General features: G+C 43.4%; 1 protein-coding gene across 3 annotated transcripts in view; it reads right to left on the bottom strand.

The window, feature by feature from the left end:
* Positions 1-16,252: 16,252 nt before the first annotated feature.
* The window catches only part of TRMU (tRNA 5-methylaminomethyl-2-thiouridylate methyltransferase), a 30,271-nt gene continuing 22,287 nt past the window's right edge, over positions 16,253-24,236 (bottom strand). For 2 of the 3 annotated variants that reach the window (XM_033959414.1, XM_033959412.1), the window contains 3 exons: positions 21,907-22,051; positions 20,973-21,055; positions 16,253-16,679 (listed from right to left, as the gene is read on the bottom strand). In XM_033959414.1, the coding sequence (XP_033815305.1) occupies positions 16,539-16,679; positions 20,973-21,055; positions 21,907-22,051 (369 nt within the window). In that variant the 3' untranslated portion in view covers positions 16,253-16,538. Of the gene's footprint in view, positions 16,680-20,972; positions 21,056-21,106; positions 21,287-21,863; positions 22,052-24,236 lie in introns of those variants that run through there. The other variant, XM_033959415.1, reaches the window with a different exon arrangement.

Genomic DNA, 24,236 nt, shown 5'->3' with positions numbered 1-24,236 from the left:
GCCAGGCTAAATTCTAGTACCTTCTCTTTTTCTTATCTCTATGTATATTCTGGTCTTCTGATATTTGTTAACTGAGTCGAGCTCTGATTGGAGATGACCTGGTATATAAACCGAAGATTAGATTAGTGATGTAACAAATTAGAGTTCTGTGATTGGGAGTGTCTCCCAATGACCTAGTCTGATGGAACAGAATGATCAGTGTTTCCAGTGTTTACCTCCAAGACAAATTTCCATTCTCTGTTCTATTATTATTACAACCCCTCCTTAACAATCCACACAACTTACAACAGTTCAAAAATACATTTTCCTAACAGTAGATTTTACAGAAATATATTTGAGCCCAGTACATTTCATTCATTCATTGCAAGATTGAATCCCCCTTCCCAGTCCCCTTTTAGAATTACCGTATTTTCACGTAGATAACGCGCACCCGTGTAAAACACGCACACGGGTATAGCGCGCGGGAAACCGAAACATATGTAAAAAAAATTTTGTATAACGCGCACACCCGTATACCACGCATGCTGCCCCGACTCTCCCGTTGCCGCCCGACTCTCCTTTCGCCCGCCCCGACTCTCCTCTCCCCCTTGAAGTCCTGTCCCCACCCTGAAAGCCTGATGCCCCCCCCGATGTCCGATTCACCCCCCCCCCCGCAGGACCGCTCGCACCCTCATCCCGAAGGACCGCTCGCACGCACCCGCACCCCCACCCTGAATGACCGCTTGCACCCCCACAGCCTCCCGACCCCCCCCCCATCATGTAGAAGCTCCTACCGGTGTCCTGCTGCTTCCTCTTGGCGGTCCCGGGCCTTCTGTGAGCCCTACGCCTGCTCTGCTTCCTCTTCCGGCGGTCCCGCCAGAGAAAGGGCGGGACCGCCGGAAGAGGAAGCAGCGCAGGGCTCACAGAAGGGCCGGGACCGCCAAGAGGAGGCAGCAGGACACCGGTAGGAGCTTCTACATGATGGGGGGGGGTCGGGAGGCTGTGGGGGTGCGAGCGGTCCTTCAAGGTAGGGGTGCGGGTGGGAGTGCGTGCGAGCGGTCCTTCGGGTTGGGGATGCGGGCGAGCGGTCCTTCAGGGTGGGGGTGCGAGCGGTTCTGCGGGGGGGTGAATTGGACGTCGGGGGGGAACTATGTAAAAAAAAAATTGTACAACGCGCAAGGTTATGCACGGTTTGTAAAATCGTGTATAACGTGCACGTTATATGCATGAAAATACGGTAATAATTTGTTAAAATTTAAATAGAAGGGACTGGTATTCAAAACAATTCATGTCACATAGTAAAGATGTGCAAAGAGAACCTTTGTTTTGTTTCTGTTTGTTTTTTTTCATATCGTTTAATTTTGTTTTGTCGGTATCATTTGTGCGCAGTAAATGAAATAATGTGCACCATTACAAAACATAAATGCATATTCAAGACAGTAAAGGGTCCTGGAGTTTACCCCACCGTCTTTCAGTGGGGTGGGTAAGCTCCGGGACTATTTACTATCTTGAACAATGTTCTTTTTCTTCTTTTCGATTTAAGCAGGGAAGGGGAACGGATTGGGGGGGGGGGAGGGTCATGTTTGGGTTATTTTGGCTACATATTTATAAGATTATTTTTGCTAAGGTTGAGCAATGTATATACAGTACTCCCCCGATTTTCTCTGGGGTTCCGTTACAGGAACCCCCGTGAATATCAAAAAAATCAAAAGTACGATTTTTCACCTTGGGAGGCAGGAGAGGGCAGCTGGAGCACTGGCGAGTGAAGGAAATCACTCGCGGTATGCTCCGACCACCTCTTCCTGTACTAAAGTCGGGCTATACCAGTCAGGAGCTGCTTTGACACGAATGAGTGAAACCACAAATTCACGGAGGAACACTAATTGTAATTTTCTTTTTGAAAATTCAATCAATATAAAAATTAACACAGTAAACACATATTCATAATGATAACACTATAACACCGGTGGCAGAGAAAGCACATAAGTGCTGACAGCTTTGATGCAACATGGAGAGTGTATTCCCCCGGCTGGCACACAGTGGAGATATTTGGGCTTTCCTGTTAGGCTTGCATGAGTTTTGTTGATCCTTTTATACACAATTCCCTTATTTTTTTTTAACTTATATAATACTATACGTATACAACCTAAGCCTTGTCTTAAATTTTGTAAGTGATACCTTGAATTCAACCATAAGGGCCTCTTTAAGATGGGTTTACGCTGCAAATACGGAAAAGCCCAAATGAAAGGTATTCCAGCAGGCAACAATGAGCCTCCTAAAAAATAAAAAAGGGGGAGGGGATTCTAAAGCAAAGCACAGCTGCCCATTATCATGTATCCTTTCCAGCTGTGTTAGCAGGAAAGCCTGAAGGCTGATCCGCTTCTTAAGTCCTCCCAGCTACTAAAGCTCGGAGCCCTGCAGGCAGGCTTCAGGGAACAGAAGCTCCTCTCTCACTCAGAGAGAGCTCAGGTGAGATTAGGGCTGGCAGGTTCAGCTCAACAGACATTTTCGGGCTTGGAATGTGCTGTTTTCAGTCTGATTTATGGCCTATGACCAAGAAAACACAAGTGGCAAAAGTAAGAATCTTTTCATCCCTGTCTCTCAAGCTCCTGCCAGAGCTTTGGGATGGCTTTAATCATAGGTGCCAGATCTATGGGTGCATGAACACCCCCAATGTTAAACAGATGCCTTCACTTTGTCCAGGGAAGGATAATTTATGATGGGGTTAGCACCCCAAATTATTCTGAAAAGTTGGCTCCTCGTGGTTTTAATTACTGCATAATGGTATATTATTCTGCATTATCTTCTGATTTTATAACTAATACTCAATGGCAGATGGAACAAGGTAAATAGTAGAGAATGACACGGGGACAAATTTTTCCCCACCCCACAGGAATTCATTTTTCCTTCCAGGCAAGTTCTTTTCCTGTCCTTGCCCCATTCTTGAATGCTCTGTCCTCAGCTGCACGAGCCTCAAACACTTTAAAATCCTAAGTAGCAACATTCTAGAGCTCAGCCTGTGATGTCATAATGCCTCATTCCATCAATGCCTAAGCTCCGTCCTCATCTGCATAAGCCTCAAACACTTTAAAATCCTAAGTAGCAACATTCTAGAGCTCAGCCTGTGATGTCATAATGCCTCATTCCACCAATGCCTAAGCTCCGTCCTCATCTGCACAAGCCTCAAACACTTTAAAATCCTAAGTAGCAACATTCTAGAGCTCAGATTGTGATGTCATAATGCTTCATTCCCCCAATGCCTAAGCTCTGTCCTCATCTGCACAAGCTTCAAACACTTTAAAATCATAAGTGTTCAAGCTTACAGGAATGGGACAGGGACAGCAACAAAAACTCACGGGGTCAGGATGGGGAAATTAAGTTCCTGCGAAGATGGGGACAAATGTGTTCCCGTGTCATTTACTAGTATGCAGAAGCCACAGGGAGCCGTCCTGATAGCTACTATTGGGTAGATTTTTAAAACTAGAGTTGCCATATGGTAACCCTATTTAAAACAATTTTACTTGCCCTATTGAATCACAGTAACTGGATTACACCCAGAAAGTGCCACTGAATATTCAGGCAGGCCACCATAGCACTCTCATTAGTGCTGGGGGCAGAGTCAGGTGGGCCCAGAAGTAGGGTTGCCAACTGGATTCAGATTCACCCAAGGTTGAGTCAGTCCTGGGTTTTCACCCCGATTGCATGCAGGACTTCTAGTCTTGATTTTCTTAGGAAATGCAATGGGGAAGTCAGAACTGCCATGTAAAGTAGTAGAGCGAATGATGCTCTAACATGGCTTCCCCATGCAAAAAAGTGATCCAAAAAATACGACTGGTCTTACCTAACCATAGTTTAGCCCTGTTTAAAAAAACGGGCCCCATTAAAAAAAAGAAAAAAGCACCCCCCTCCAAAACTGATGACGGCCTTCCCCGACGTCTTCCCAATGAACTGGCACCAACACTGGGAACCGACCCCCCTCCTTTCCCACCCCCACAACCACGGCACGGTCCCTCCAGCTTCAAGGTCCGCCAATCCAAAATGGCAGGCCTTCCTTCCTTGGGCAGGGGCCTTAGGCATCTGAGCCAATGAGGATTTGGGCTCCTCCCTCTGTATCCCATATGATACACGGGGAGGGGCCTAAGGTCCTGATTAGCTCAAACACCTAAGGCCTAGGCTCCTCCCTCTTGCAGTACCTGATTAGCATTATCATGCCCACTCTCCACCCCCCCCCCCATACACACCCCCTTGGAGAAAATTAGAAAAAATATTTTAATACACATGCAGACAGGCAAATTTATAATGGGTTATTACTCCTGGAGTAAATCTTCAACGAATACATTTTAAAACCAAAGAAATAGTCTACATATTTTGCCAGAGCACCATAAAGTCTCGCGAGTAAAAATTAAAACCAAACAGGAAAGATATTCTTACAATTTATTTTAAACATTTTTTGACATAATTTCTTCACAAATGTCAGTTTGCTGATGCAGGTAACACAGTTAACCACTCTCTCCCCTCCCATCTGAAAACAATCTTTGACATTTCAATGAATTAGTCAAAGTATGCCAGGTTCAGCTGTGTTGTGTGTGTGTGTGTGTGTGTGTCTCCCTCTCCCTCCCACTCAGCCACAGTATCAGAAGGGAAGCCCCTACGCCTATTCCAGATCAATCCACTTCAATATTGTTAACTGTGAAATGAGTTTGACATCTCTGTGCCATACTGTTTATCAACTGAGATATTTGCATGACCTCTTTTGAACCGCTAGCAGGCTCATCATGGGATTGATTTATGTGCTAGGAGGCCATGGAATCAATAACACGACTTGTTGGTCTCTCATTCGGGAACTGTTGAGCGATTGCAGGAGGACTGGATGGCTTTAGGCGGTTGTGTGCAGTGCACAGGAACTTGCATTGCATTTGAACAGTGAATCGCCCACTAGTGTGCCACGGCGAGATTCCAAATGTGCCGCCAGAAATTGAAGGACACATGAAGGACACTGCCAGCGTTGGTGCTTCTCCACCCCCATGTGAACCTCATCTCATTTTCCCTGCGCTCGGGGGCCATGTCTGGAGGGCCTCTGCGCATGCACAGGCATCAACTTGACGACGTGTGCCCTGCACGCATGTTTGTTTGTTTTTTTTATCCCCGTCCTTATCTAGGGCGAGTTCCACGCGTCCATACAAAATATAAAGTTACGTATAACAAACACGTCGCAATAGCGACAGCCAACTCTACAAACATTAAAACGGTCCAGACCATAGAATATAACAGTGACCAGCACCCTGCAGTCAAAAGTCTCCACTATTCCTCATTTAAACAATCTCAGAACCTGTATTTCATCTGACAAAACAAGTGCCTATTGAGCAATTTCTTGAAACTCTGTATATTCTGCTGATGACGATTATACGCAGGGAGGATGTTCCATTCCCTGGGCCCAAGACAATGAAAGATACTATCCCTTGATGATGATAACCTCAAGTGCCATACAGATGGAATGTGCAGATCAAAATGGTCTGCAGACCGCAACAATCGAGTCGGATCACTTGGCGAGATACTCTGGTGCAGGTCTTTGGGAGCCAAGTTGTGTAAGCACATGAAAACGGTCACCAGTAACTTAATGCGTATCCTGTCCCTTATCTTCAACCATCATTGCGTCGATGTCCAAGCATGCTTGGAGGCCTTCCAGAGACAGCCCTGAGCTCAGGGAAAACAAGATGATGTTTGTATGGGGTGGAGCAAGCCAGGGTTGTGGGCGTGCCACAGAAAAACATTTGATCCGTTAGTGTGCCAGAGCAAAAAAAAAAACTGGGACACTGCGTTAGCATGATGGCAGTAGTATGACAGACTGTCCTACATATGAAAGATAGTGCAGCCAGCAATTGTGAGGAGAATCCCATCCCAACAAGCTAAAAACCGTATGGCTTAGTGCAGCGTTTCTCAACTCGGTCCTGGAGTACCCCCTTGCCAGTCAGGTTTTCAGGATGTCCACACTAAATTTGCATAAACTTCATTTGCATACACTGCCTCCATTATATGCAAATTTCTTTCATGCATATTCATTGTGGATATCTTGAAAACCTGACTTGCAAGGGGGTCCTCCGGGACTGGGTTGAGAAACACTTGCTTACGGCACCAATTTTATATTACCCCAAAGCAGGGGTGTCAAAGTGCCTCCTTGAGGGCCGCAATCTAGTCGAGTTTTCAGGATTTCCCCAATGAATATGCATGAGATCTTTGTGCATGCACTGCTTTCAATGCATAGTCATTGGGGAAATCCTGAAAACCTGACTGGATTGCGGCCCTCGAGGAGAGACTTTAAGATCCCTGCTCCAAAGCCTAAATTAAGGCCAAATGGAAGACCTCCCTATGCAGTATCTAACCACCCAGTGCAAAGACTCCAAGTGAAGCTGCAAAGCACTTTGCAACAAAGCAGGTACCACCCCACCCACTCCAACCAACTGTCTAGGATAGAGCTGCCTGAATAGAATTGTCCCTGGTCTCTGAATTTGGACCAACCAGGACCAGTATATGGGAGAAGGGGTCTGAAGTGCTGAAGGGCTTCCAGCTAGCCTCCGGATTTTGGTCCCTAAAATTCTAGGACTTCTCCCAAAGTCAGTCACCCTTTAGAGAGGGTGAAATTGCAGGTTGAAATTGCCACATCTGTGCAGGAGTTCTCAAGGAGGATGGTCGTACCTGTGGCTCTAGGTTGAAATAGCTCCATCAGGCCAATAGAGAAGATCCAACTATGAGTAACTCTGCTTAGGATTGTAGATAAAGCAGATAACAATAAATACAACTGAGCTCCCAGCCAGGTATGTCCTGAGCTAGTATCATGCTCTGTGCAACACACTCCTACCCAGCCCACCGCGCAGAGGCCACCACAGGGGAGACACGGGACAGGGGTCAATGTTTAGGCCATTTGCATTGCACCCTGTACAGCCCTTGGAATGGCCCTGTTACTCTCATGACTGGCTTCCATTGCGCAAGCCTCGTCCGTCATTAATCTGTCCAGGAATGTTGAGACCTTCTCCTCCGCATACTTAGAGGCAGGAAGGTCAAACCAAAATAGGATTCAAATCATGAAGCCACTACATCTAGGTGCCTGGAAAGATGCTACGGAAAACAGAAGAAGTATTTCTCCTATGGCGCTCCCTGAATGTTATGTGGGGAAAACCATAATTGCAGCAAAGCACAAGTCTCCTCCCTTCCCCCAGGTTACTCAACATGCTATATATCCTTCTCTTCATGCAGGGACACAGATTAAGGCAAGGAAGGGCTGAAAGTAGAACTTGAAGGTGTGCTGAAGCAGGAACGTCCGGGAAATGTTACTTTTTCCTTTTTAAAATTCATTCTCAGGCTGCAGCAATTTTTCATGCATCAAAAGCCTGATCTTCGCCCCTATCCCCTACTCTGTTTAATATCTACCTTTGCTTCCCTGGGAAACCTTTCGTATAATTTAAATCTTAGATTTTATATTTATGCGGATGATATTACCATAATCATTCCGTTAACTTGCTTGACAGTCGAGACCACAAATTTTTTAGCAACTATTCTGAATCAGATTGAACTTTGGATGATTGCTTTTAAATTGAAACTAAATTCAGAAAAAACTAAATTTTTTCTTGCAACTCCTAATGATAAAATCAAAGAAACATTGCTACATTTGAATGGACTCAACTATACTATAGAACAGCCTATAAAAATATTGGGAGTGACTATAGATAGACATCTTACTTTGGAACAGCATACTGATCTATTACTGAAGAAATGCTTTTCGGTGCTTTAGAAACTTCGCACAATTAAGAAATATTTTGATGAAGCTTCTTTCCGTCTGTTAGTGCAGTCATCTGTTTTAAGTATTTTTGACTATTGTAATATTATCTACCTGGGTGCCTATAAGAAATTTTTTAGAAAATTGAGAGTGGTTCATAACACTGCAGTTCGATTGATTTTTGGTTTGAAAAAATGGGAACATATTACGCCATATTATCAGAAACTTCATTGGTTGCCGATTGAGGCCAGAGTTTTGTTTAAGTTTGCTTGTATTTGTTATAAATCAATCTTTGGCTTGTCACCCGGCTACCTTCTTTCCCATTTTTCTTTGAACCACTCTAAGTCCACACGTAGAATTTGTTTACATTTCCTTTTGTTAAATTGTGTTGTTATGAGAACTCCCTCTTTTCAGGCTGCTAAATTGAATGGTTGGTTTGGAAAAATTATGCTAGGAGCTTCCTCCTATCTTGATTTTAGAAAATTATTGAAGACCCAATTATTTGATAAATTTGTATCCCAATTGTATTGTTGTCTTTTAAAAAATTGTATGCATTTCTTATGTTTTATTATCTGATGTATTTCTATTTTTAATTATATTCTTCGCTGTATGATCAGTTTTTATTTGTTGTGAACCGCCTAGAACCATTCCTGGTTAGGCGGTATATAAAAAATAAAATTATTATTAAAGGCACTCCAGGAGCTCCACTTGTAGAGTGGTAGACCAGTTCTACAGGCTGATCTCACCATTGCTCTCCTAGCTGGGAGGGAGAGAAAACTCTAACATGTACAAGGTCCCTTGCTGTAGAGAACTGAAGTTACACAGACTCTGCCATGCTTGAGGGCAGATTATGTAGCTTTACCCATTTGTCTTTTAGCAGGAAAGAGAGAGACAAAGGGCCGAACCTGCTCCATTTATAGTTTGTTTGTTTGTTTTTGCTGTAGATTTCATTAATGCAAGGTCATATAAAAAGCAGGAAGAATGAGAATAATGTAAATGATGCAGGGATATAAATACAGCTAAGGTCTGCTCTAGAAAAGAAAAACAAAAACTGTGGCTACAGATGTTCTGGAGATAATTTATTAAACACTGACATATAAAACCATGAAAATTCAATTTAAAAAGTACAATGCTAAAAAATATGGTGATAAAAATCCACCCAGACCCTACACGGTCCGTGTTTCGGCAAACACGCCTTCCTCAGGGGTCCAATGGTTTGCAAACTCACATATAAAGAATTGGACTGAGCATTTTTTTTGCTACTTCATCTGTCTGCGGTGTTCTTTGCTCACACGTTTAAAGACAACAGACTGTTTTCAGTCCAATTCTTTATATGTGAGTTTGCAAACCAATGGACCCCTGAGGAAGGCGTGTTCGCCGAAAATCGGACCGTGTAGGGTCCGGGTGGATGTTTATCACCATATTTTTTAGCATTGTACTTTTTAAATTGAATTTTCATGGTTTTATATGTCAGTGTTTAATAAATTATCTCCAGAACATCTGTATCCACAGTTTTTGTTTTTATCGGTGGATTGTTTTCACTGTGGATCATCGGATCTCCCCATTTTTCTTTGTTGTGCTAGAAAAGAAAAAGACAAATACAGCAGATGGATCATTTTGGTCTAGCTCTTGTCATCTCCTGTGCAAAGGTTAACAGACAAAAATAAATTTTATATATATATATACCCCCACCATACTTACTATTAGGATTTGAGTGCACCTTTTGTTTTCCCCATGTCCAGTTTCTATTGTAAATTCAGTATGAGCACTTACCATGCTTCTCACCAGTCATCAAAAGCGAGTGGCTCTCAGGTATGTCTGAACTAGGATTTAAGTCTTCTGGTCAGCAGCACACAAATGTTGGTTTCATGCATAGGATCACACTGCCATCATGTGGTGAAGCCTGTAACTTCAGAAGCTTCTCCATGGATCACAAGACCAGGCATAGAGTTAAATGTAGATATTTAATTAGAGAAGGACGCGGGGACAGTCAGTCCCCATCCCCACAGGCTCTGTGTCCCCTTCCCCGCCTCCATGGACTCTGTCCTCATTTGCACAAGCCTCAAACACTTTATTTATTTAAAATTTATTTTATTAAAGTATTAAAAGGAATAATATTCTGTACAACCGTCTATAAATCACAAAGAGAGCCTTCTATTTCTATCTGATTTTTGTACAGCTTTCAAAAGATTCAGTTCTCTATGTTTTTACATCACCTGGAAAGGTCATTGGATTGTCTTTCAGACATGGGTGTAGAAGAGAACCTAAACTGTGTAGTGGATGAACAGGAAAATAAGTGTCTATTAAATGTTAGAAATGTTCCTTGATGCCAGTAATGATGAATAAATCTGTTGCAGTAACAATAAGATGCTTGAGCAGCTGGGCACATGAAGGAAGTACGCTACAATAGTAGACAAGACACACATGATGTATTAAGATTTTACATATTGGTATTAGTCCCAAGATTTAAGAGCATGACAAAGAGACAAAGTTTGCCTCTGGTCCTGCAGGCTCTGTCCTTGTCTCCTTCACTGCCCCATCCCTGTGGGCTCTGTCCCCAGCCCTGCCTTGCGGGTACTAGACCCCATGTCATAACATCAGCTCAGAACTCCTGCACCATTTACTTCAAGCATTTTGATAACTTGTTGGGCTCTAATGTTCGTATATTTCCCAATATATCCTTCGCAGAGACACAGAAAGGATTTCTTGGCTCTTAAGGGAAAGTTTTACAACCAGACTCATACAGGTACTTCAAACATTTTCCTTATCTGTCACAATATATCTAATGTACCTGGGGCAGTGGAGGATTAAGTGACTTGCCCAGGTTCACAAGGAGCAGCGAGGGGTTTCAACCCACAACCTCAGGGTGCTGAGGCTGTAGCTCTAATCAATGTGCCACACTCCCCTTCAGAAACCAAGAGTCCTGCCTTGGAGCCAGTTTTATTTTGAAATTTCTCGCAAAGTGCTGTATATCATATTGTGACAAGATATTTTTTTGTCATTTGAGCCCAAACAACTCTTTGAATTTTAAGTGGCTTGAGAAGAGGCTGTTTTTAACAATCCCTTTCTGAGAAGCCTGTCTTAAGTTAGCACGCTCCGACAGTTAGGTAGAGCGAGATATGCTGCTACTCTTTGATTTTGATCATTGCTTCCTGATTTATTTCCGACTCTGTGACCTGTTAATATTGAGGTCTAAATCATTTTAATTTCTTTGTGGGGGGGATTTCCCCAGTTGTTTTTGTTTCCTTATTAGTTTTCTGAATCTTTAAGTCCAATGAGAACATTGCTTGATTTAATGTGTTAAAAATGTTTGCATAAATAAATCAAACTCCTGCACTAAAGCCAACGGCACACCCCCCCATTCCGCTGGAACCTGCTCCAGCCTTTGGGTTTGTCCAAGCACTATCACACTGGCCTCCCCTTGCTCCACATGTTCCATTTTACGCAAGTGGAAGAGGGAAGGAGGCGTTCTTGGTGCCAGAGGACCCATGGAGCTGGTGGGGTTTGAGGATCCCCAGCAGCTCAGGTAATTTTAATGCTTTGAGTTGACTCAGGGGTGGGTTGGGGGAGATGTGGAGACCACATATGCCCACCCAGTTTGCCCAGGGGCCCACCCAGATTTTGAGGTCTGGCTACGCCTTTGGCTGGAACAGCGCAGAAAACTAGCTCACCAAAGCTCAAAGGAAGCGAAAGCAAGGGGAAATGGGCTTGGCACATACAAACCCAGAAAGCATATAATCGACGCCATTCTTCTGTGTCTCCAACTTGGGAGGATTCTATTTAAGTGCAGAAAACAGGTGTCAATGTGTGCTTTCACTTTCAGGTTTGCTTAGTTATGCACACATTTCTCTCTCTCATTACTGGCAGTCACAGGCTTACAAGGGCTTTCATCTGCTTCCAAAAGAAATCAAAAGCAGCAAATTTTAAACTGAAAATCAAAAGAAATCCTCTCTTCAAATCCCCAAAGCCAGCCGATTGGGGGAGGGAATTCTGAGACTGGTTTGAGCAACACTGCTTTGGGGGGGCTATAAAATATTATTACAACGTAACAGGTATTGCTATTTTATATCCATTATTATGGTTAGCAGTCTGGAATTTACTTTTCTAGAGGACTGTCTGGGCACTGTGGGTGGAACATGGTGGGACTGGGGTCGTATACCCTTTTTTGGCTTAACAAATATGGTAACTCTATCCTTTATTAGCAAATATTGAGGTTACAGTAAGCATCTGCAGAAGAGTCCACACCTAATCAAAAGCAACCACTGCAAGCATTCAATGCGAGAGCAAAGGAGCTTCTTGGCAACATTAGAAATCCAATTCAGAACAGGAGAAAATCAGTATCTACAAAAAGAGATTAGGTTCTTACCTTGATAATATCTTTTCCAGTAGATAGGGATAGTATGCTGAACCATAGGGTTATCCATCTGTGCTTGTGAGCATACTGCAGAAGATGTCAATCACAGCTTTCCAACTCTTCCTCCTCCACGTTCTTTTCTGCCCCTTCAGTTCATACCAAAGCTGGCAACAGTCCTACAGAAGGCAGGAGGAGGAGGGGTACGGGGAATTCCTCAAAACTAGGTGTCTGATCTGTTCAGATGAAATTAAAACAATCACTGAAGAAACAGTAATGTAGTTGAAATATTAATAAACCTCCGAAAGAAACTGAATCTAAGAAAATACAAAGTTAAACAAGAAACAACCTGAACATTTATAGAGCTCAACCATTCTTCCATTGTAATCCTATATACAGCTTCTTCCTAATCCAATTGTCTGACAGTAAAATCATAGCTATGGACCTGACCATTAAGCTGGATTCTGAAAGCAAGTGCATTAGATAAATTCCTTTTTGTTCTTTGAAGTCACCATGAGGTTGAACATTGGATGACCCCATCATCTCACAATGGCTTGAATGCTTCCAGGGACAACAACCACTCTCCCGATGGCTGGAATGCTTCCAGGGACAACAACCACTCTTCCGGGTTTAATATCTGTCTGCTGAGATAATCGGCTTGAATATTGTCCACTCTGGCCTTATGTGCCGCAGAGACTGCCTGCAGGAGTGTTTCATCCCAACAGAATAATGCTTTCACCTCCTGCTGAAGTGGAGTGCTCCTGGTGCCTTTCTATCTGTTAACATAGTCCACTGCAGTGGCATTATTGGAGAAGACACTGACTGCTTTGCCCTCCAACAAACACCGCAGTTGGTGTAGCACCAGACTTACAACTCGTAGTTCCAGCCTGTTGATAGACCTCTTCCGCTGAGACAGCGTCCATTGTCCTTGAACTGGATGACCATTGCAATGAGCTCCCCTGCTGAATAAGCTGGCATCCTTCTTTAGGATGATATATGAATCGATCCAGAATGGGATTCCCTTCGATAGAGAATGTGGGCGGTGCCACCAGTTCATACTGTGTCTGGCTGCTACTATCCAGGGGCTTGGAACTTACAGGGAGTTTCTCTGGGGCAACCAGCAAGACAACAAGGCATCCTAGAAGGGATGCATGTGTGCCTTTGCCCTCTATCATGACCAATGACCCAAGGACTTGAAAGTAATGCCACACAGTAGGTGCTGGCTTGACCAACAAATCTGTAATTTGACCACGAAGCATCTGTTTGTGTGCTTCTGTAAGAAATACTCGACCCCCAGATATTCCAGGGACTGTGTCAGAACTAGGTGGCTATTTCAAAAGTTCACAATCCATCCCAGGCTCTGTATCGTCTCCACAATTGCCACTACTGCCTTTTCTCCTTCCATTCAAGATGGTGCTCTGATGAGCCACTCATCCAATTACGGGTGCATTTATCAACCCGCTCTGCAGAGATGAGTGGCCAACACCACCATGACCTTGGTGAAAGTATGGGGCACCACTGCCAGCCCAAAGGGAAGTGCTGAGAATTGATAGAACACATGGAATCTCAGGAACTTTCTGTGTTCTGAGAAGATTGGAATGTAAATGTAAATTTAAGCTTCTGTCAAACCTAGGGCAGCCAGAAACTCTCCCGCCTCCATCGCTGCGATGACAGACCGAATCGTCTCCATCCAGAACCGAGGAACTCTCAGGGCCGCATTGATGTGTTTGAGAAACAGGATGGTCCTCCACTCCTCTGAGCCTTCTTGGGCATAACAAAGTATATTGAGTATATGCCAGAGCCCGAGTCTTCTGAAAAGAATAGTTCTATGGCTTGAATATCTATCACTTTTCGTAATGTTGTCTGAATCTTTTCTATCTTCTCTGGCTGGTCTGCCAGCAAATCCATGAACCAGTTAGAGAGATGGCGTGCAAGCTCTATCTTGTAACCCTCTCTGATAATCTCCAGGACCTAGCGGTCGGACTTTATCTGTTCCCAGGCTTCCAGAAAGTCTGAGCGCTGACCTCCAATCTTCAGAGGAGCAGCTTGAGGTTTGCGAAAGGTCTATCTTCAGTTCTTGAATGGACTCTGTAATGATCTCAAGCAATGCAGAGGATTTAAAGTGTCGGTGAAGGGAGGGATACTCTCCCTGGTCTAAGGCGATATCACCTCCTGGTCCTTCATATGAGGCTGCCTTTTCCACCAGGGAAGTTTTACTTTGAGGCAATAAAGGAATCCAATCCCTCATCCTCCAAGTCCGTCTGAGGGATCATGAGTCCAGAACAGCCTCAGCTCTCAGGAAAAGCAAATTTAAAACATTTTTATTCACAGACGCCTTTAGTCTCTAACATTTTTCCCCCCTCAAATTTCTGCTTACAAGACAGGATCCCTCCCTATCGTTCAACTCCTTAATGGCTTCCTATCCTATTTGACTTGTATTTCTTACCCCTTATGCCTATCATTACCATATGTTTGTCATATTGTCTGTCACCCAAATTTATAGTTTTAAATATGTACACCGCTCAGAAATCTGATGAGCGGCATATCAAATTTTAATAAAACTTGAAACTTCTCACTACAAACGATGCTTAAAACGCAGAGTAAAAGAAGTGCAACATGTAGATGGAAAACACATATTTGCTATGGTCAGAAAATGGCACAAAAACAGGTTTTATTCCTGTAATTTTCTATACACAGGAGGATTGTGCAGTCATTCAAAACATTTCCTCTGTCGCTTCCTGTTTTCTAATGGAAACCACAGTAAAAGAAGAAAAACCATGACGTTTCATCACATTTTGTCCTTTAACAGTGGACACCCTTTGAAACAGCATGAATTGTTAATGACATTGTAAAAGAAATGGACATTTTTTTAATGTCAAAAACAAGAGTCCTCGCAGTGCTAATATCAATAAAGTGAACTTTGAACTTTACACCCGTTTCCTCACGACTCCTTTGTTGTGACCAGAAATGAACATTTTTTAAATGTCCAAAAACAAGAGTCCTAATAATGGCATAGGAAACTGAAAGGATGCTCTATTTATTTATTTGCTGGGATTTATTAACTGCCTTTCCATGAACTGATTCACCCAAAGCGATTTACAGTACTGTGCACACCATATAATAGGCAGTAATCATGCAAAAGGATATTTTAATCTTCATCACAAGGTCTTGCTTTGCAATGATTCTTAGTTTCTGATCTGGTCCTTCTTCCTGGGTTTCCTTTATTCTGATTTTTGTATTTTAACATGTTGTTTGTTTGTTTTTTTATCATACACACACCCCTGCCCTACAGTCACTCAGTGGTACATGACACTCAGCCAATGGCACATGGCACGGACTGCTCTCTGCCAAGGTTAGACCTTGGGAAGAGGAGTAATGACTCTCAGGATTATCAACAGCCACAACAACTGAATTTTCTAAAACTGTTTTTTGCTAGTACAGTAGAATGCCGATTATCCAGATTGCTTTGGGGGTCTCAGCTATATTTGAGTTCTTTCTGAAGTATCATTCCTATCACCCTCCCTCCCACTAGTGTTTTCTCTGCTTCTGCCGCCAATGCCATTAGTCCAATCCAATCCAGTCCCCCTCCCCCCCACCGGGAGACTTTCCTCCACCATCAGCACACCCCCTACAAGAGTATGTTCTCCCCTTCCCAAACGAACACCATCAACCCCCCTCCTGGACCCAGAGGAAGGATCCCAGGCCTATCTTGTTTCCCTGGTGGTCTAGCGGGACGCTAGGGTAGGAGCAAATTTCCACTCGCTCCTGCCCATGCTCTTTCAACGATGTAAATAGCTGCCAAGGCTTCCAGTGACAGTCTTGCGAGGCTACTCATAGCTTCACAAGGCTGCCCCTGGAAGTCTCAGCCACTAGACCACCAGGGAAACAAGGTAGAACTGCGGTCTTTCCTCTGGGTCCGGGAGAGAGTTGGTGGGGTCTGTTCGGGGAGAACGCTGCCTTTTTTTGGTGGGGGAGGGTGCGTTGATGGCATTTTAAAAACAATTATTAAAAACAAAAGAAAAAAAATGTCCAATCATCCGGATTTTTGTTTATCCTGACTGCTCTTTGCCAAGGTTAGACTGGATAATCAGCGTTCCACTAATTGCTTAAGACTGTGGCTTGGCAGATATCACTAAAACAATACACCTACCTTGATTAAATAAACATTTATTTTTTTAAAAAAATACAATATTATCTCTGTTTAAAATTAAAGAGATTTCAAATCAGGACAAAGCTTTGATTTCAACCTAATGACCAGTTTTACTCAAACTTTGCTCTAGAAAACAGTGCTGATTTTTTAGTGTAAAATCAGTATCTGCTTTCACAGTGTACATTTGTCGAAACTGCTCTGCTCAAATCTTCACACACTCTTCTCTCCTTGCCCTCTGAATCCCAGAGACCATATGTTAGAAAAAAAGAAAAAAAGAAAAACGGTCATTATACAGTTGACTCAGAGGTTGTGGTGGCCCCTGCAGGCTGCTCTCTCTTCTGACCCTGTTGTAAGGTGTACAGGGAGGGGCCCAGTCTCCTGATTTTCCCGCTGCCTAAGCATTCGCCACCCTTATAGAAGACAGCATACTGGAAAGGAAACAGAAGACAAGCATTATATCTAGCATCACGAACACTGCCTACAAGCCTCAGTGTTACATGTTCTTAGATGTATACATACTAACAACATTTTAGCTTAGCAGGGTTTAAAAAAATTCTAGCTCTTGCCCAGGCACTTGTGACCTGGATTACCCACTGTTGGAAACAGGATAATGGACTTGATGGACCTTTTGTCTGTCCCAATAGGGTAATGTTTATGTTACTAAAGGCTAAAACATGGCTTAGATGATCTTACAGCATGACTTCCCTGCTGTTCAGGACTGCATACAACTCTTTAATCTGGCAATATACAAAATCTGGGGTTCTCAATGCAGTTCTCATGATACATCCAGCCAGTCTAGTTTTCAAGATATCCACAATGAATATACATGAGATACATTTGCTTGCTCTACACCGTATACAAATCTCTTTCATGCATATTCATTGTGGACATATTGAAAATTTGACTGATGGTATATATCAACTGGATTGAGAACCCTTGCGCTAAATGAAAATGCTTCCTTGCAGTAATTTAGTGTATTAGTAAAAAACATAAGAACATAAGAAGTTGCCTCCGCTGGGGCAGACCAGAGGTCCATCCTGCCCAGCGGTCCGCTCCCGCGGCGGCCCATCAGGTCCACTGCCTGAACAGTGGTCTCTGACTAATTTTATAATTTACCTCTAATCCTGTCCCTATAACCTTATCTCTACTCCTATCTGTACCCCTCAATCCCTTTGTCCTCTAGGTACCTGTCCAGACCTTCTTTGAAGCCCTGTAGCGTACTTCTGCCTATCACATCCTCCGGCAGCGCGTTCCATGTATCCACCACCCTCTGGGTGAAAAAGAACTTCCTGGCATTTGTTCTAAACTTTTCCCCTTTCAATTTCTCCGAGTGCCCCCTTGTACTTGTGGTTCCCCTTAGTTTGAAAAATCTGCCCCTGTCCACTTTTTCTATGCCCTTCATGATCTTGAAGGTTTCTATCATGTCTCCCTGAGTCGTCGCTTTTCCAGGGAGAAAAGCCCCAGCTTTTTCAGTCTGTCAGTATATGAGAGGTCCCCCATACCCCTTATTAGCTTAGTTGTATGTATTCCACTAACAAACACAGGGTGGTGGCTAGAGGCCTCAAACTGCCAGGCTGGTACAGGGCCTTCCACTTCCAGGTCACAGGGGACAATAATCACCAATGGGTTCCATGTGATGGGAAGTCACAGACCTCTGTGAAAGCCTTTTTCCAATTCTCATGGACAGGATCAACACCACAGTTGGCTGTGTCAGTTCTAGCATGGCAAGTGAACTGGTCCCTTCAGGGAGACTCTGTTATATCGCCTTCAGCATCCACTCAGTGATCCCTGGAGCAGCAATGAACATCTTGTTCCAGCATTATGGAGCCACTACTTTCAAAGGCATGGAATTCATGAGAAAATGCACTTTATTCAGGTGGCAGAGAAGATAAGCAATACCAGGCTATAGCTCGGCTCCTGAATTTAGGCCCGCTATTCATGTCTCTAGATCAGTAGTTCCCTTCTCTCCAGATTTCCACCATAACTCATACCAAGTAATGGCAATCGGAACACTCACAGGTCCTTCCCCCTCTTCCTGTTGGACTTCTGTTAGATTGAAAACCTATATGGTTCAGTATGCACACCGACATAGGGGAAGAGTCTGGATTTAGCTTGAGTTATATTCAGTAGGTATTTGTCTCCCTGGAGTGTTTATGATCTACATTTGTTCCGAGGCAATGAAAGATTAATTGACTTTGCCAAAATTACAAGGAGCCACAGTGGGATTTGAACTTTGGCTTTGCTAGTCTAAGCCTGCTGTTTTAACCACTATGCTACAGGAATAAGCTGCAGGATGAGGAGGTGGATGGCAGTGGAGATCTAGTTTATTTTCATCATGTGAATTTTTGAGCATGACAATGGGGCAATTTGGGGTAAACGTTTAAGAAAGACAAGTTCTTGAAAATATACAGAACGCCTTTATGAAAATGTAGAATATAAAAAGATTAGGTTCTTTCCTCGATAATCTTTCTTGTACATGTGTCTAGTGGTCCTGAACGCTAGGGTTATGCATAAGAACCCACAAGTTGCTTGCAGAAGGCTGTCAATCATAGCTACTCACATGTCCTGCTATCAAGCAGAGGCTTAAAACCAGACTTAATGTTCTTAAGTATCTTCCCTTTGTTTTTATATGAGGGTCATGTCATAAATAATGCACACTATTTTTTTTTAATTTACATGGTTTTATTTTTTTTTTAAATATTTCTTTACAATCCTTCAATATAGTCTCCCTGCTTTGCAATGGCCGAGTCCCAAAGTCCGAGAAGCTTCATTATTCCAATCAAGACACCGTTTTTGTTCAGTTGCCGAATGGCTCGGGTACTGGCCGAAAAAATCTCTTCCAGAGATGCAAAACGATGTCCACACATAGGTTGTTTCAACTTTGGAAAAAGGTTGAAGTCTGGTGGACTCATATCTGGACTGTAGGGAGCATGAGGTAACCTTGCAGCCATATTCATGTAGTTTTTCAATGATGACATTCCCTATGTGCGGGCGAGTGTTGCCGTGACGAATGAGTGGCTCAGCCAAGAGCAACTGAGGTCGGGTTTTGCGCATTTTTTGGAAAAAATCATAATACACTGCTGTGACACTTCTTCCACATGGAACTTTGTTTGTAATGATGATGCCTTCATGATCATAAGCAAAAATCATCATTTGTTTGACTTTTGATTGAGCTTGTCAAAATTATTTTGGCCGTGGGGAAGATGGAGCTCTCCACTCGTCATTGAAAAACTACACAAATACGGCAGGGAGGTGTTACCTTATGCTCCCTACAGTCTAGACATGAGTCCACCAGACTTCAACCTTGTTCCAAAGTTGAAACAACCTATGTGTGGACATAGTTTTGCATCTCTGGAAGAGATTTTTTCGGACAGTACCCAAGCCATTCGGCAACTGAACAAAAACGGTGTCTTGGATGGAATAATGAAGCTTCTCGGACTTTGGGACTCGGTCATTGCAAAGTCAGGGAGACTATATTGAAGGATTGTAAAGAAATATTTTAAAAAATAAATTAATAAATGAAACCATTTAAATTAAAAAAAAATAGTGTGCATTATTTATGAAATGACCCTCGTATATACTGTATATCCTCTCAGTTCCTCTGAGAGAGAATTATCCAAATTCAGACTGATCTTAAGTCAGAAGGCAGGCAAAGCCTACTGACAAAGTGGGGCTTCAGGAATAGTAGACACATCTACAAGAAAGAAAATTATCAAAGTAAGAACCTAATCTTTCTTTCTAGTTTGTTTATTGGTCCTGAACGCTAGGGACATACCAAAGCAGTCCCCAGAATCTAGGGCAGGCCTTCTGAGCCTGCCTTCAAAATGGAGGACCTGGAAACAGGTAAATGTATGAAGGTATGGAACCTGATAAATGTGTGAAGAGTAGATTAAGTAGCTGCTCTACAGATTTCCTTGGGCAAAACCACCTAAGTCTCTGCCCATGAGGTAGAAACTCCTCTAGTGGAGTGCGCATTCAATGCAATTGGCAGCTGCTTACCACAGCCCACAAACATGGAGGAAATGGCCATTTGAATCCATCTGGAAAAATCAAGGCTTTAGACGCTAGCCTCCCTTTCTTGGCATGACAGCTGAGAGCAAAAAGGTGATCCAATATGCAAAACACATTGGTAATTTAAGCTTCAGTCTGTGTGGCTCTGGAAGGAAGACCTAGCCCAAGGCCAGGTCGAGCAAAACTCCCAGGTATTCCAAACGCTGGGTTGGCTCCAGCTGGCTCTTTTTGAAGTTGACGATTCATCCCAAATCCTGGAAGAGCTGAACCACTTTCAAAACCGCCTTCCTCCTTGGACAGGGCTCCAATTAACCAATCGTCCAAATATAGGTGCACCCAGATCCCTGCCTTGCGGAGGTGCGCTGCTACCACCACCATCAACAACAGAAGTCTTGTTATACCAATATATTAAGGCCCTTGACTGACTCAAACACCTAGAAAGATAAACTTTTGAAGACTGCCCTTCATGCATATTTATAGTCAAGATTTCTGATCTGAAGAAGCACCTCATAAAATGCATTGAGATAGTCCAATAAAAAAATGTATTACTGTATTTCCTTTGGTGTTTTTATTTCTATATTACCTTAGTCAAGAGCTGAAAACAAAATTATGTGGCTCAAATGTCATATTTTTCTGATCAGCGGAAGGGAAAAATTCTCAGCCTCGTAAAATAACACCTTCTATGCAGAACAGCGGCTCAATCATCTCACCTGTCCTACAGTCAGGGCTCTCAATGGATTCTCTAAGGTCACCCACACTGTGCCATCCTGGTTGAGGGTCAGCATACACGGCACTGTGGAAAAAGAAAGGCAGGTAGTATATTTACACTATCCTCTCTCATAGTCCTGCTCTGTACCAAGGCTTCAATCCCACCGAACTGAAAGTGACAACTTAAAGTTTTCCTACTGAAAAAACCCCAAAACAAATGACCTGGTTGTCAGAGTGGGTGTAAAGAGAACCATGAATGCAATTTGTGAAGTAAGCCAACCTTGTCCCTAGAAGTAGGGACAAACAACATCACATCAACATCATGAAAGAAAAACACACATGAAATTTGTCTCCCCACCGGCCAGAGGGTGCAAATATAAGAGACACCATCAACAACTGCTATCATATCAAGCAGCCATATGGGGTAAAGACCTAGGAAAACTAATCGCGCACACAAACAACTATGAAGAATTCAGGAAACACCTAAAAACCTACCTATTCCTGAAATACCTAAGTAACGAACCGGAACATCAACCCCCCTTGTAACAACACCACATACCTGAACTTGCAATCACTAAATATGAACACTCTTTACAACTTACGGAACATTTCTACTTCTGTTTAAACAACTTGGCACTTCCTGACCACACAACTCACAGACTGACGTTAACATAATTAATGTTATCAGATGTACACTGCAATACTCTTTAATTCGCTGTACGAGATATTCACTGTTATACTCTTCAATTCGCTGTATGTAAAGTTTCTCTTTATATTTATTGTATTCTCAGTTTCTTGTATTGTAAACAGCTTCTTTTATTGTAAACCGCCTAGAAGTCGCAAGATTGTTGGCGGTATATAAAAATAAAGTTATTATTATTATTATTATTATCTTTACAAAATCTCATACTCTCTCCAGTGTGCATACTGGCTCACCTAACGGCATCTGGTTCTGGAATCGGAAGCTGCAAGCCATCATCTTTTCCCTAACCAGCTGTGCGGGAGGCTCCTCTGCAATCCAGTGTACACGGTCTGTCCGCAGCAGCTCTCTATAGAGAGCCGGGTGATCCCTGCTAGGGGCCTGGAAAAGGAAAACACTACAATTAATGCTTCAGAAATGAATGTTTTCATACAAATCATCGCAAGCCAGAGAACACTTCTTGGCAGTTTACTTTATGCCTCCCTATCTTGCCCCCTTAACTATTCCATGCACACCCACCAGGACATTACGCTCAGTCGACACTCATCGGTTAGTTCTGCCTGGGCCAAGGTTACTATGTTATGAAAGTAATGTACAAGATGATCTGCCTTTTATTACTTAGCTCCAAAAAGTATGGAATGACTTAGCCCCGTACATGCATCTGGAACAGAGATGTATGGTGTGGGAATGGTTTGATGGACTAATTCACTTGCAGACCTGTTTGAACGTTGCCTATACTTCTAATATGGATACAGATACTCTTTCCTGGCTTTAGACAGATTTCCTTCTCTGTGTTTTATTGTTTTAGAATTATAAACTGTCAATACCTACTTGTCAGAATAGGCGGTCTAGCACGTTTATCACAAACAAACATATGATTCCATGAGTACCCAAATTAGAAAAAAAACCAACAACATTAGAAGAGTTTGACTACTAACAGATATAAAGGAACCCCCAAAAACTTGTTTTACCTTGCTTTGTTCTTCTGTAAAATTATCATGCAACATGACTATCAGGTTAGGTTATCCATCAGAGCCTGGCACCTTGCTGAAACCACTTAGCTAGTACCGTATTTTCTCGCATATAACGCACGCGTTATACGTGGTTTTTACAAACCGCGCATACCCTTGCGCGTTATACGCATGAGCGCGTTGTACAAAATTTTTTTTTACATAGTTTCCCCCCCCCCCGACGCCCGATTCATCACCTGGAAGGAGCGCTCACACTCCCATCCCGAAGGACCGCTCGCACCCCCACCCGAAGGACCGCTCGCACCCCCACAGCCTCCCCCCCTCCCCCATGGAGAAGCTGTCTACCTTGTTTCCGGATGCCAGCCCAGCTGCTTCCTCTGCCGGCGGTCCTGCCCCTTCTCAGAGCCCTGTGCTGCGCTGCTTCCTCTTCAGGCGGTCCCGCCTTTTCTCTGATGTCAGAGAAAGGGCGGGACCGCCGGAAGAAAAAGCAGCACAGCAGGGCTCAGAGAAGGGGTGGGACCGCCGGCAGAGGAAACAGCTGGGCTCGCTGGCATCCGGAAACAAGGTAGACAGCTTCTCCATGGGGGAGGGGGGTGAGGCTGTGGGGGTGCGAGCGGTTCTTCGGGTGGGGGTGCGAGCGGTCCTTCGGGATGGGAGTGCGAGCGCTCCTTCGGGGTGGGGGTGCGTGCGAGCGGTCCTTCGGGGTGGGGGTGCGAGCGGTCCTGCGGGAGGGTGAATCGGACGTCGAGGGGGGCATCAGGCTTTCAGGGTAGGGACAAGACTTCAAAGAGGAAAGGAGAGTCGGGGCGAGCGAAAACAGAGTCAGGGTCTCCAGAGGAGAGTCGGGGTGGGCGAAAGGAGAGTCGGGCAGCAAGCGCGGTATACGGGTGTGCACGGTATATAAAAATTTATGTACATAAATGTGTTTTTTGCGCGCTATACCCGTGTGCGCGTTTTACACGGATGCGCGTTATCTATGTGAAAATACGGTATTTTGAATGTTTTGCAACCTGCTCCCTGTTTGTCTGCAATATGCAGATAAGCATCACTGCTTAGAAAAACAATTAGATTTTAACCCCCTCACTTTATATAGTACATATGATGTTAGGTACCAATCAGTTGTGTAACTTCTGTGCTAAAATGGCAGTGACATGACAAAACTGTGGAAAAACAATAGTTACACATGTAACTGCACTTGAGGGCAAGTCTATATCTTCGTGCCACCATAGGTGGTGTGGAATGGTCAAATAAGGGATGGTTCTTTAACCTTGCAAACAATACAAAAGGACACTCCGTGACAATATCCAGTAGACTGAAAACAAAAGCTGTAGAAAGTATTTCTTTATGCAGAGTATAATTAAGCTGTGAAATGTGATGCCAGAGGATACGTCAAGAGAGCTATCACAATGAGGTTTGGACAAGTTCAGGGAGGAAAAAGTCCTTTTAAACTTATGACTGTTGAAAGCCTTACAATTGATGCAACAACTTACAAAACAGAAACAAGTCTGACAATTTTGTGAGTGATCACTGATGACTATCTTATGTTTCATTCCCAAGTCCAGTCTGTAATAACTAAGATTTTTAAATTTTGTGGA

The sequence above is a fragment of the Geotrypetes seraphini genome, chromosome 9, assembly GCF_902459505.1.
Source record: "Geotrypetes seraphini chromosome 9, aGeoSer1.1, whole genome shotgun sequence".
NCBI lineage: Eukaryota > Metazoa > Chordata > Amphibia > Gymnophiona > Dermophiidae > Geotrypetes > Geotrypetes seraphini.
This window is presented reverse-complemented; position numbering and strand designations above follow the sequence as displayed.